The sequence below is a fragment of the Drosophila simulans genome, chromosome X, assembly GCF_016746395.2.
Source record: "Drosophila simulans strain w501 chromosome X, Prin_Dsim_3.1, whole genome shotgun sequence".
In the NCBI taxonomy this organism is placed as follows: domain Eukaryota; kingdom Metazoa; phylum Arthropoda; class Insecta; order Diptera; family Drosophilidae; genus Drosophila; species Drosophila simulans.
The window spans coordinates 14477713-14491393 of record NC_052525.2 but is presented as its reverse complement, the minus strand read 5'-3'; the positions used below and the strand labels follow the sequence as shown (position 1 = coordinate 14491393).

The 13681-nt window shown below is 48.1% G+C and overlaps 4 protein-coding genes across 4 annotated transcripts in view; 2 read left to right on the top strand and 2 right to left on the bottom strand.

The window, feature by feature from the left end:
- Window positions 1–43: 43 nt before the first annotated feature.
- On the bottom strand, window positions 44–2106 carry LOC6725982 (1-acylglycerol-3-phosphate O-acyltransferase Pnpla3). Its single transcript, XM_002106928.4, has 2 exons — window positions 1438–2106; window positions 44–1234 (listed from the first exon to the last, which is right to left on the bottom strand). The coding sequence occupies exons 1-2, from the start codon at window positions 1900–1902 to the stop codon at window positions 254–256; spliced, it is 1446 nt and encodes a 481-aa protein (XP_002106964.1). The 5' UTR covers window positions 1903–2106; the 3' UTR covers window positions 44–253.
- A 556-nt stretch (window positions 2107–2662) lies between these two features.
- LOC6725981 (transmembrane emp24 domain-containing protein 5) lies at window positions 2663–3930 on the top strand. Its single transcript, XM_002106927.4, has 2 exons — window positions 2663–2769; window positions 2834–3930. The coding sequence occupies exons 1-2, from the start codon at window positions 2761–2763 to the stop codon at window positions 3551–3553; spliced, it is 729 nt and encodes a 242-aa protein (XP_002106963.1). The 5' UTR covers window positions 2663–2760; the 3' UTR covers window positions 3554–3930.
- A 621-nt stretch (window positions 3931–4551) lies between these two features.
- Window positions 4552–5352, bottom strand: LOC6725980 (NADH dehydrogenase [ubiquinone] 1 beta subcomplex subunit 7). The gene is made up of 2 exons (XM_016173929.3): window positions 5132–5352; window positions 4552–5066 (listed from the first exon to the last, which is right to left on the bottom strand). The coding sequence occupies exon 2, from the start codon at window positions 5063–5065 to the stop codon at window positions 4706–4708; it is 360 nt and encodes a 119-aa protein (XP_016039354.1). The 5' UTR covers window position 5066; window positions 5132–5352; the 3' UTR covers window positions 4552–4705.
- A 257-nt stretch (window positions 5353–5609) lies between these two features.
- LOC6725977 (E3 ubiquitin-protein ligase highwire) overlaps window positions 5610–13681 on the top strand; it is a 44711-nt gene continuing 36639 nt past the window's right edge. Inside the window, exons 1-8 of the mRNA XM_039297434.1 lie at window positions 5610–6092; window positions 8033–9143; window positions 9285–9671; window positions 9857–10976; window positions 11041–11740; window positions 11808–11947; window positions 12010–12569; window positions 12628–13675. Of these exons, the coding sequence (XP_039153368.1) occupies window positions 6022–6092; window positions 8033–9143; window positions 9285–9671; window positions 9857–10976; window positions 11041–11740; window positions 11808–11947; window positions 12010–12569; window positions 12628–13675 (5137 nt within the window). The 5' untranslated portion in view covers window positions 5610–6021. The remainder of the gene's footprint in view (window positions 6093–8032; window positions 9144–9284; window positions 9672–9856; window positions 10977–11040; window positions 11741–11807; window positions 11948–12009; window positions 12570–12627; window positions 13676–13681) is intronic.

The following is a 13681-nucleotide window of genomic DNA, read 5'->3' as shown; positions in this document are numbered from 1 at the left end:
TCATTTATCTTGTGTACTCAAATATTTTCAATAAAACGTTTAATTTGTTGCTATACATCAATTACAATTATATTTGATCAAATTTATTAAGTTATTCACAGCAGTCAGTACATAAAAAAACATTTAAAGCTACGATGTTTGAGAAAACAAAACGCGGAAAAGTTTGTCCATTGAATAAAAGTAATTGCGCGAACAGACATAAAAATCAATTGGAAACCGATCGATTGACGATCGCTGATAAAGCTAATGGCGCCTAATGAACGCCGGATGTCCCCTCTACCTCAGCCACCTCAGCCACCTGATCTTCCGATTCAATTTGGCTGGCCTCGCACACTCGTTGGGCCTTGACTTTGTCGTTATCGCTATCACCCAGTGGCGTCGATGGGGGGCAGGAGATGGTCGAGGGGTGGCAGGCGGCAGGTGCCTGCATCAGAGCGAGATCAAAGTGCGGCTGCTCGCAGAGCGTGAGACTCTGGCTGAGATGGCGGGCGATCACTTGGACCATGTGCCTGGCCAGCGGCGGAGCGAACATAACGCGACGCAGGAGCGACCAGGTGGAGCCCATGAGCGAGCTGCCATAGTGATCGTGCTCCTCTGGTGGCCTTTTCTCCAGACGTTGCTCTTTGATCGGTGTCCGATTCTCCACGTTGGTGGTGCTTTCTTGGTGGTTCTTCTCCTGATTTCTGATCTCCATTTCCATACTCCTTCCGTTCCTGATCCTTTCGTGCTGGGTTTTCTTGGTCCTCTGCGGGCTTGGTCTTTGAGTCCTATGTTTACGATTCCTTCGCTTCTTGTGCTGCACATCCTTTTTGTTTGTAGTCATGCGATTTATGTGCTCCTTCTCAATATCCCTTGGGCTCTCCCGCAGCTCCTTCTCCCTCTCCATCTGCTGATGGATCCAACTGATCATGCCCTTCTCCTGGACCCTGAAACCCTCCTTGAGTAGGCCATTCCTGCGCAGAAATTGGAGCGTATCATCGTAGCCCTGCTGACAGAAATTGGCCATGAAATCCGCCCTGCCCGGCACCAAGATGCGCACCATGCGACGCAGATTCCGCCTGGACAATCGGATGCAAGTGTTCGCCCAATTGATGTTCAGCTGGAGCAGATGGGGGTTCTGATCCCGTGGGCATATGTCGCTCTCCCCGCAGAATGGACTTACGGTGACGGTGTGCTCGTCCAGCAGCGGCAGATTATCGGAAAAGGCCCCATCCATATAGCGAACTCCTCGGACCTGATAAGACATACATATATTTCTTATATACATATATATTCAAGTGGAACACCTGGTTTGAAATTTTGGTTTGTCGTTGCTGATAATCTTAATTTCGCAGAAAGGAAGCTTTTAAATTTCTTACATTTCTTTATTAGATATTTTATGGGAAGTACGTGATTTCTTCTGGCTTCTATATCACCAATAATAACTAAGAAACCCACCTGTGGAGGCACCAATCCAGACAGTCCGGGAATGAAGCAGGAGCACATGAGGGCCTGGAGGAGCTCCTGCCGGGAGCTGAACTCCGACATGACCACATTGCGGCGATCGCTGACGCGGGTAAGGGAAATATGGAGTCGTCCGCTGGCCAGTAGATGGGCGTCCTCCGGCAACCAGCTTCGCATGCCCTCGAGGAGGCACTCCGGCAGATTGAACCACGGACTGAAGGCGCCCAACGAATGCCGTTGTATCTCCTGGACAACTCGCAGGAAGTCCCCGGCCATGCATTCCAGCGGAAGATCACAGATGAGGCAGCAGGCAGCCAAGGCACCGGCGGATGCGCCGGCAATCCTCTCCAGCAATAGTTGGGGGGCGTGTTGGCGCAGGCAGACGGCCACGCCCACGTGGTAGATGCCCAAGAAGCCACAGCCGGAAAAGGAAAGACTCCTCCTGGTTCGGATCTTCATCTTTGCGAATTTAACCGATTCGTGGCAAATAAGCTCTTCACGTGATCAGCTAAAACTGACATATAATCCGGTATGCCTGTCTCTTTTTCGCCTGATTTTCCGATTTTTTGTTGACGTTTTTTATTCTATTTTTCCAAGTTTTCTTTCGAGCTTATTCTTGGCCTGGTCAGTGTGACCTTGCAAAGTGGTTTTCAATACTGTAAAATACTAATTAAAAGGGTTTTGAAACAACATAAGCAATAAGACAATATTGTTTAAATTTTACATCTTTATTGTTATATTACTTTTGAGATTGCTTATTATGTTGGTAGTATATTTGGATTCTTATTCCATCTCTTTGCGACACAGGTCTTAGTGTTAAACTTAAAGTTATTAAAACGGGTTTAATTGCTTGTTTTAATCATATACATTTTTTGTTTTTAACCATTTGGTATATTTAATTTTCTCATTTAAATTTGCCGCCAATGCAGAATCCGTTATTGCCATCGTTGCCAGATCTTCCCTTGGAAATCTAGCTAAATGTTGATTATATACTATAGGAAAGGTAGCAAATTCGCCGAAGTAATTAATTAAGAACACGTGCCATTAAAACTAACAATTTTTCACTTAAGTTATTTAATTGGGAAAGTATATCTTTATTTTATTCTATATTCTCATTTCATATTATTATTACGGTGCCAGGATACTTATACAAAATCTGAAAATCGACATATCTGGCTACAAAATAGATGACATGGCATCGCTGAAAAACCGCGAAAAGCGAAGCCACTTATTAAACTTCCGAACTCTGCACCGCAAACGGTCACACTGCCACAGCGAGCATTTTGTATTTTTTAATATTAGGTTAAACAGCTTACAATGCAAGCGGTAAGATAAAGAGCCGGCTAAATTTAGCCACCATTACTCATTACCTTTGCGTCACTGCGTCCAGATCTGGCTGGGAATGCCTGGGTTGGTCCTGCTCCTTTCCATCGCAGCACTTCTGCTGGGCGTCCAGGATGCGGATGCGTACGACAAGGAGATGACCGTCTATGTGGACGCCGGCAAAACGGAGTGCCTATACCACTCGGTGCGCCAGGGCGAGATCATCGACTTTGAGTACCAGGTAATCGATGGCGGGCATGGGGACCTGGACATCAGCTTCACCCTGCTGGACCCCATTGGCCTGGTGATAGTCAGTGACTTCAAGAAACCGGAGAATGTCCATCGCCACGAGGTGGCCAAGGAGGGCGACTATCGGTTCTGTTTCGACAATAGTTTCAGCATGTTCAACCGCAAGACAGTGTTCTTCGAGCTGATTGTGGAACGCGAGGGCGAGGAGCTGCAGGGTGACTCGCAGTGGAACGAGGTGGACGAGCTAACTGGGCTCTCGCGGGACGAGTATTACGATATGAAGGTGCAGGACATTATGGACTTCATTGGACGCATTCGTCTGCAGCTGACCAAGGCCCGCCAGTTGCAGGATGTGCTCCGTTCGCACGAGGCACGCGATCGCAATCTGGCCGAGTCCAATTTCCAGAAGGTCAACCACTGGTCTATGCTGCAGATCAGCGCCATGATCGGTGTGGGCCTCATCCAGGTGTTCATGCTGCGCAGCATCTTTGCCACCGGCGGACGGATGCACAATCTGTGGCGCAAATTGGGCATTTGATGGGTCGGTCCTGTGCGCGGTGACGAGGAGAAGCCTCTACCAAAGATGTGTGCGCCGGAGCAACGAGGATGCATTTGCTCGGCATCCGGCAGCTGGATCCTCCCCCACTAGTTAGAATGTAATTTATAAAACAAACCACTTGCCATCATCAGTAGTTCGTTAGTATCTATGCATATACGATTATATATCATACATTATGTAGTCAGGAGAGATATAGTATTCCGCATATTTATAGATATGCGGGTGTGTGCTTGTGATATACGGGGTGTGTTGTGTGTGCGCGCATGTTCGTTGCATTGTTAAACGAAAGCAATTGTACGATTGTAAGCAGATGAGAAATGCAGAAATTTTGTGAATAAAAGGTGTTTTACTGCCTACACGGGGCTTGCTAAGTTCATTAATAATTCTGCTTAAGGATGCGATTTTAAAGGGTTTACTCTAAGCTAATAAAGCTAATTGGTTGAAAGACTTATTGTATGAATATCTCACCCAAAGGGCAAGAACGACATATCCAGCTATCTCAAAGTTGTAAAATGTTTTTAAAATTGCCAATTGTTTAGATAAAGAATACTTGTTGATAAGCAAACGCCATTGTGTTCCAATTACCCATGGTGAGGTGAACACAAAAATTACATTAGGAACTACACTGACAATTGGAATCTATGCAATCTATTTAATTGGATTGCATTTTAAGACATTAGTTGTATTTTTTTTTAAATATTTTGGAACTTATTGAAGTACTCGTCACTGGTGGCAACAACTGCGTTGTTTAAGAAATAAATAGTTGGCAGATACTGTGGACGATTTGTTTATTGATATTTCCGCTCAGTTCAACTGCAGTTTGTATTTCCTATAACATCCATACCTTCATCCCACTGCTCATCCAACTAAATCCATTTATAAATGGATAATCCATCCACGATCCACATCTCCAAGACACTCGTCGGTTTTTTCGAACAGTTTTTCAATCGTTTAATGGATAATAAAAAAAAAAATGGTTAGCAGATCCGCATTATTACTAGCATGGAGTTGTTTATTGACATTTCCGCTGGAAACTAGCTTGCAACATGGGGCAGTGGCAGTGAATCCGCGGCCAGGAGCGTCGCCTGGTGTTGTTGGGGGTGTTTTTTTTTGTGTATAGGGGTATCTAGCCTAAGCCAAGGCGGCCTTGTTGAGGCGCTTCTGGCGCTCCAGCAGCCGGCGCTCCCGCTCGAACTCCTTCATGCGGAGCACGTAGTCCTCGTACTCGCAGGTGAGGTACTCGTGCTTCTGGTGGGCGCACTTGTACACAAACGGGAAGGTGTCGCTGCGGCAGGCCTGGTAGGCGATGGCCAGGTGAGCGCAGTAGTCGCGGAATTCCAGCGGCAGCTTGGCGGACTCCATCTCCTCCTGGGTGGCGATCATCACACGCTCCTTGCGCGACTCGAAGCCCATCAGTGGGTCAAAGGTAGGCACCATATCCGGGCCGGGCATCACGTCCGGTTTCAAGTAGTGCGTCAGCGCGTTGCCCATCCTGCGGGTGGGGAAAAGTTGATTTAGTACACTCGCAAACCATTGAAATTCGCTCAATTAAATTACGTAAATTGTTTTTCTTCGATTTCGGTTGTGCCGCAGCTGTCAAAGTCTTCTTCTTCCTGCCCCTGTTGTTTTTGTTGCAAGTGACAGCTGCTGGCAGCGTTGCCAGCTCGCGATGCGTCGGCGTTTTTCAGCACTGCTCGAACAGCTGCTGTCTTGCAATGTATGTGAAATATTTTTAAATGTTAACTTTTATAACGGAACTTTTAAGGAAAAGGGAGACCGATTTTGAAAGTTAAATAACAAATGTGATTTTAGTAATCAATACTTTTGCGTTGTTTCATAATATAAAACTGTAAAACCTTAACAAAGGCTGAAGGGTAGAAATAAAATTTGTTGATTTAAAATAAATAAAATAAAAATGGAAGGAAATACTTCTGCGACTTAAAGTACCTTAATCTCAGACAGAACTTAAATCGGAAAGCTCCGAAATCTTATAATTTTATAAGCACAGAATAGGACATGCCGCTCTGTTACCAACACTGTCATTGTCTCCCACACAGCTGAGCGTCCTCTCTCGCAGGAAGCGCACAAGAGCAAGCGGGACGAAAGTTTTAGTTCCCTCGTTCCCATTGTACCGTTGCGTTGTCGCTCGGTGTGTGTTTCCTTTTTTTTGCGTGAAAGTGACAAAAGGCAAATGGCAAAAACAAATGGCACTCAAATTGCCAGACGATGCTCGGCAAAATAGTTAAATTCTAGTTGTTAATTCATATTTTGTTTAATAACCGCTGTGCAATATAAATCATTAGCCAAAGAAGAGAAGAGATAAACGGGAGAGAGCGAGCATAACGTTGTAACGGTAGACGGCAACAGTAACGGCTACGGTAACGGAGCATTAGAATATATAGAAAATATCGATTGGAGCACTGGATCTAACGGAAAATCGGGCCAAAATGGTTGGCCTGCTCAATCCGCTCAAGTATGGCGACCACTTCTACGAGCTGTACACGAACAGCACGCGCAGGTAATCCCCGCCAGCATCTGGATAAGTAGATGTCCCGGAGTCCCATTCAGTTGCCACCCCCTAACCCCTACATCCCCTACGTCCCGTACAGCCCATCCGACTTGGGGTGGAAAAATCGATCTGCTGCACTCGGCTTTCGGCTTCCAATCTGGGTCTTCAACCCCTACACAATTCACATTCGCTCTCCGCGCTGTCGCAGCACCCCCCGATTTTTGGGGGTTGCAACGGGCGGAAGTGGACAGTCCTGCGCCGAACAGCTGAGCGCTGCTCTCAATCAGCTGACTGGCGAGTGCCTCGCGACCTGCATTAATCCACTGATGGCCCACGAGGCGATGGTGTGGCTTTTAGAATGTCCCTCTCCATTAAAACCGCCAAAAAACACTATCCTTGGGAGACCACATCAAACGGATTGGGGATTAGATATTTCTATATATACTATTTCTATAATCGAAAAACCAATATCTGGCGAAGAAAAATGTTAATTTAAATGTCTAAAACCTATTTAAAAGCAGGAAAATATATGTTAGGACAGATTATTAGTTTAAAACAATATTAGAATTGATCAAAGATCAATAGAGTTTAAAGTTTTCGAAAAGGACACATTGCCTAAGTAGCTTTAATGAGTTGAGTCTTAAATATAGGGCATATATAGGAATTGTTACCAATTCGGGACCTTGGAATTAAGATTATTTAATTGAATACCTGGACAACAGTTAGTTGGCAAAAAGTCGAATCAGCTCAAGAAAATCGATTTGGCAGAAGGCGTGTAAAAAGTTTCTTATTGTCTTGCTTTTATTGATTACTGACAAATTGCTTTAGAATAATTAAACGTTTGCGCCAAGGTTTTGGGTTTTCGAGTATCACGGATTTAGTACACTGGGTTTAAGTTTGCCAATAAGAACTTGTTTTTGACAAACACATTTTTTCACATTGTATATTATTTTTTAAATACCGCCACTTTTTAAATATTTTTATTTGGAACCTCTTTTAAAAATTCCTCAAGTGCACTCTTTTAAGCATTGTAATGAATTGATGTAAATGACTTTGAGGAAGTTACACACTTTCGAGGCAGTAATTGCTTCTTCTCGAACTTTGAGCTCTCTTTTAGATGTGTCAAACGGTATTGAAAACCACCTGTCAGCTGCAGGATACAAAAGTTCCGGATGCATTCAGTCGCAAAAATGGTCATGTGGGTGTACGAGTATGCATATATATATACATATGTGCATCCCAAAGCTTGCACCTTGGTGCCCGATATGTGTACATATGCATGTGCATCTGTCGTCCAAAAATAAGGACCGCCATCCAGGATAAAAGCTTGCAGGCTGATAAGAGCCAATAAGAGCGAAAAGCTTCCTGTAGGCAAACAAAAACAAATGCAAGTCCTTCGCCAGGACCTCGCAAATTAAGCTTGTTCCCCTTTTTCAGTTAGTTGGAATGCGTTTTTGATTTATGACTTAGAGTTTGATTAGTGTCCCTGAATATTTTCATAAGTTTTTCATTCAAGTGAGTCCGTTTAAAGGTAATTCCGTGCGTTTTACTTATCAACTATTACATAGTGTATAAACTAATAACAAATAACGCACGAAATCAAAGTTTTCAAGTTTATCATAGTTCATAGTACAAAATATACATATGTGCGTCCCACCTGTCGAACAGATACACATTTAAAAAAAATGAAAAGATTATCATTTGTGCAAGGATATAAATTGTTACTTACATTTTTAAAGGATTTTAGTTCAAAAATGGGTTTTTTTTTACAAAGTATTATTTTATATCTTTGTTTTAATGAATTTTAGAATTTTCTTTTCCTCAAGCTCTTGTATTTCTTCTGCATAGCCTAATGTTATTTTCATGGTAGGCGGTTATTGATTTTTTATTCAAGTTCATCATACATTTTGTATAATATTTTGTAACCCATTTATTCCTTTCTATTACAGAAAAATGCAACACGATCGCAAGGTGTTAACGAAACGCAAAAGTCGAAAGGACAAATCGGCCGCAGCAATGGCAGCGGCAGCTGCTGCAGCGGTTCTGGAAGGGAATGCGGGTGCCGGCGGACTGGTGAATCCGCTAGATCCACCGCTGGTCAAGGAACAACTGATGATCTTGCCCTCGTTTCCGGTGGCGCACATTGAACTGGATCCGAATGCGTCCAAGTTTGCGGTCTTCTCGGCAATTAGATCCACGGTGCTGGAGGCAGAGACCCGCTACTCCCTGTTCCAGGAGGGCGGAGCACCCAGTGGCCAAGGCGGATCGAGCCAGAAGAAGTGGAGCAATAACGTGAACTCAGCCTGCTGCATGATGTGTGCCCACAGTTGCATGATAAGCAACCTACTCGATTGCTCTTGCCATGCGCACATGGCTATGCACGGCGCCGTTGGGCCTGGGAATGCAGGTCCTGGCGGACCAGTTGGAGTCCTTGTCGATGGCCGGATACCGGCTCCTGTGCCGGTGGTCGTCGGAGGACCCGGTTTGCCCGTAGAGAAGCGACCACGTCGGGATAGCGCCAACAGCGATGCGGATTCGGACACGGAGGAGCCCACCGAACGGGAGCCCGTCTACGCCACTGTGCCGCTGATTGTGGGCGCCGGTTTGCGCAGTCTCTTCGAGCTGATCGCCGATGCCCGGCATGTTCATCCGCTGCTGTGCACCAAGGCGCTGAAGGCCCTGCTGGATGTCATCCAGGGACAGCAGCCGGAGAGTTTTAAGCTAGAACCAGAGGAGCTGATCAATCCGCTGTACGATCTCCTTCTCGATTTGGCCACCATGCCGGCGGCACTCAATTCGGCCACCGGTGCGGAGGCCAACTGGTCGGCCATGGCCTGTGCCGCCCTCCTGGGACTGTGCATCGCACGTGGTGATACGGGCAAGATGCTCAAGGCTATTGCCGCCATGCTGATGACGCCGCGTCAGCTCTCCGCCCAGATTGTCCAGCTGCCGGTGGTACTGGCCACCTTGCAGCACACGGTGATCAGTGCGGCGTTGAATAAGCCCACCAGACCGGATTTTCATAGCCACGGGGTGCCGCACAATTCCCTGATCGATGAGGTGAGTTAGGCACATGGTTCGTGTTTTTTTGTTGTTTTATTTTATAAAGAGTTCATGTTTTATTTTGCAGTGATCGCTGTTTTTTGTTTTTTAGTTTTATTGTATGCCTAGTTAAACAAAAATTCTGCACTTTTTTCATAGTTCCCCGTGAAGTTGCCGCCCTTGAGCACAGGTGCTCCCATCACCTCGCCAGCAATGGCCTGCGATGGAGTGTTTGTCTATCTACTCTATGGCGGAACGCTGCTAAAAATCGGCACTGGCTTTGGGGGATCCTACAAAGGTCACATCTATGCCCAGAATGAGGACTTCAGCCACGAGAGGAGCGCCTGGCTGGGCTACAGTGGCGGGCAGCTCTACTTCCGGCGCACCTGTCGCCGCAGTGCTGGCGACCAACTGCAAATGGTGGGCCTGGACACGCTGGCCATCAAGGCGATGAGTCCATTGAGCATGCTGCACATGCGCGAAGGACTCAACTACGTGCTCTTCACGGACGACGACTCACTGCACGCCATCTGCAGCAATCGCGATGTAAGTATCTGCATATTTAAAATCTCAGTCTAATCATAGAAAATAACACAATTAAAATCAATTTTCGATTATTAAATATTTTTACTTCAAATAAAATATGACAGAATATCCCTAACATTTAAAAATGAATGTATAACTATATAAGATTATTTTGTAATGAGTATTGTTTTTTTTTTTTTGAATAGGATACACTGGTGGTCAAGAAACTAAATCTGTACCACAATAGCTACAACATTGATCCGCCGCCCTTTGAACTGCCGCTCCAGTTGGCCCGCAAGAAGTTCCGGACCTTGGGTTATGCGGCCTTCGAGGATGAGCTGCTCAATCAGTATCAGATTCAGCGCATCCAGTCGGCCCACAATAGCTTCGAGCCAAAGCTACCTGCACCCTGCAGAGATGCAGATGTGGATGTTATGGGCATGGCCTGCGGCAAGGAGTTTGGCTTGGTGCGGGCCAGTAATGGTCGCGTCTACTATTACGGAAAATCGGCTGCTCTTGGATTGAAGTGCGTCGGTCGCACCCCCACGCTCAAGCTCACCGAGCTGGTCATCTCAAAGGCGGCCAATATAGTCCATGTGGCCGTGGGACACGATGGCATTCATGCACTGTTGGTCAATGATGATGGCACCGTTTTCTTTGCGGGCACAGCTCGTCGCGGTGAAGATGGTGATAGCAGCAAGAACCGGAGGCAACCGAAGGCGGTTAAACCGAAGAAGATGACCAAGATCGATGGCCATGTGGTGGTGCATGCCGCCTGCAACAATGGCACCTCTGCATTTGTAACCAAAACCGGAAAGCTGATCATGTATGGCAAGGATACGGCCCACTGCGATGCCATGGGCTTCGTCAGTGAGCTGCTGGAACAGCATGTGACCAAGGTGGCGCTGGGCAAGGCCCATTGTGTGGCCCTCAATGCCAAGGGTCAGCTCTTCTCGTTCGGGCTGAACAACAAGGGTCAGTGCGGCAGGATATTCAACAAGTTGCAGCCGGTGAAGGATGTGCCGCCATTTGCCTCATCCTCAACGGCCGCCGCCTGTTTTGCATCCCTGCTGCCACTGGACAAGCGCCTCAAACTGGACTTCTCCACGCTGTGCGACTACGATGACCATAATCTGGTGCAGGGTCAGTGCCGCGTGTGCGTCATTTGTCGAGAATGCACGGGATACAATGTTAGCTGTGTCTCCGCTCTAAATGTACCACTGGATCAGCGTTTGGCGGGCAGCATATGTCCCTGTGGTCACGGAGATGCGGGCTGTGCCAAGTGTGGCCTATGCGCCGCCTGCATTGCCCTCCAGGATAGCGATGGTGAGTTTATCTACTGATCGATAAAATCTTAGTTACATTTTTAAATACCGATCTCTACTTGCAGAGGCCAAAACGGAACTAAAACCTCCACCCAGTGACGTACAACAGCGCCAGCAGCGTTCCAAAACCCTCATCATGCGCCGCAAGGAGCGCAAGGGCGAACTGGAAACAGGAGCCGCCGGAGGAGGAGCTGCAACGCCCACTGACCTGGACAAGGATCCGCCTCGAGTGGCTCCACTGGCGCCGCAGCTGCTGCAGCTCACCAGCTCATCGCCTGTCGTGCAGGTTGCTTGTGGATTGCACCATACGGTGGTGCTCACCTTGGCCGGTGAAGTCTACACTTTCGGAAGCAATCAGTATGGTCAATTGGGCAGTGGAGATCTGCAGCCGGTGAGCGGACCAGTTCGTGTTCAGGTACCGGGTGCCATCAGCCAAGTGGCCGCTGGTAGCAATCACACCGTACTGCTGACATCGAAAGGAATGGTCTACACGTTTGGCAATTACCAGAAGGGGCAACTGGGCCGTCTGCCCAGTGATTATGGACTGAAACCTCCGCCCCAGGACGATGACTCTCCGGTGGGAGCTGGGTCTGATGGAGGAGCAGGAGGATCGCCTACAGTTGCGCCGGTGGGCATGCCTGGACCGGAGCGATCCCAATCGCCGGCCAACGTGCAGCCCAGTGGCTCCAAGGAGATGCCTCCACTGTTGCCGGTGCTCACCCAGCGTCAGAAGTTCTTGTGGAATTGTTCACCTGGAGCCGTCTTGTATGCAAATAACCACATTGAATTAGTAGAATAATGATTGCTAATGATTATCTATTATCCTTTGTAGTGGATTGGGCCCCTGTTATGGCAAGAAGGTAACCTGGATTGGAGCCAATGGAGATCAAACCTTTATCAAGATAGACGAATCCCTGATCACGGCACAAATGCTCCCCAAGATGCATGTGGTGGCCAATAAAAAGACGATATGTAAGTTTCTCATAAGATTCTTAAAAAATCAAATAACAATATTTTACTCATCCCCGATATAGTGCTCATTCCCAGCATTCCGCTGTCCTTCCACACGCTCTCCATAAATCGGCGGGATGGTAGTTGTACTGCCCATTATCGTGGACAAACCAACTTTGTGAAACTGATGCAAGCACAGCCGGAGCAACAGCAACCAGAGATTAACTCCAATTTGGATGTGGCCGTGACTCCGGTTGCGGATTCGCCGGCACATGCCTCCACTTCGTCGCTTCTTGCGGCTTTGACGGGCACAGCTACGGCTGGAGTGCCCATCAACGAGCAGATGTCCCGAAGCATGCACGAGGCCAGGAATCAGATCTTTGAGGAACAGCTACCGGAGGTGGGATCATCTGCTGCAGCAGCAGCAGTACCAGCACCTGGGACACCGGTATCGGCGGGGTCTGTGCCTAGGAGCCGTCGTGGTGGCAAGCAGGGTACCAGTTCCCCGGAACCCATTCCATCGCCACCACAACTAGCCTTCACTATGGATCCCACGTATAATGTTCTCTGGGTTTTCGATGGAGCTGCACGGAAACTACGCTGCCACAATGTGGTGGCCAGTGACATCAACGAAAGCGATGCGGTAAGCTAATAGATGAAATCAGATTTCCTTGTTCCTCTTATCATATACTGTCTTCCAGAACGCGGCCACTTATCGATCGTTGCTCTCGCCGGAGTTATCTTTGCCGGATCGGGTGGATTCCCGTGTGGCCCGCTCGCAGGCATCCCTGAACTTACTCGCCTGTCTCGACATTCTCACTTCGGCGCAGGACAACATACCCGGGTGCTTCGAGCAGCCGCTGTTGAAGCAAACCCAACAGACGGCGGAAACGCAGGCCGGTGAATTCCAGGTGGTCAATCGGTTCGATAACTTTGGCGGCGGATGGGGCTACTCCGGTCATAGTGTGGAGGCCATACGCTTTTCGGCGGACACCGATATTGTGATCTGTGGCTTCGGGATGTTCGGTGGCCGCGGGGAGTACAGTTGCAAACTGAAGCTCTTCGATTTGGGCGGCGATGGTGGTGGCTACGAGAAGGAAGGCATCCTGATCAGCGAGACCAAAGAGGTGCCCTACGAGTGCGGCGCCAGGAGTAAACACCACATCCTTCTGCCCAAACCGGTCAGTGCGGTAGCTGGCAGATGGTATTTGGTGTGGGCCCGGATTGCAGGTCCCTCCTCCGATTGCGGATCGTGCGGTCAGGCGTCCGTGACCACCGAGGATCAGGTGGTTTTCTCCTTCAAATCCAGCAAGAAGGCAAACAACGGCACCGATGTCAACTCCGGCCAAATACCGGCCATTTTGTACCGCTTGGTCACCCAGGATTGCAAACAGACGCCGGCCCAAATGGACGCCGATCCTGTGCAGCGTATTTCCCGGGCTTTTGCCAACAGTGTGAGTCGTGAGTGCTTCGAGAGCCTGGTGGTTCTGCTAAGCTGGTCGTGGGATTGCTTTAAGTTGCAGCTACGCGAGGAGCGGGACCGCTCCCGGCCATTGCAGCTGCAACAGTCGCTGCAGTACCTCGGCTATGTCATTAAGTCATGTCTCCGCCTGCTGCGCAAGTATACAAACGAGATTTACCCGCAGAGGAACTCCTCCACATCGGTGGCCACGGGCGGTGGCTCCAATGCAGCACATGGTAGTGGCGTAGTGACCACTGCCAAGCAGGCTCAGTCTAAGCCAAACAAAGGTGAAC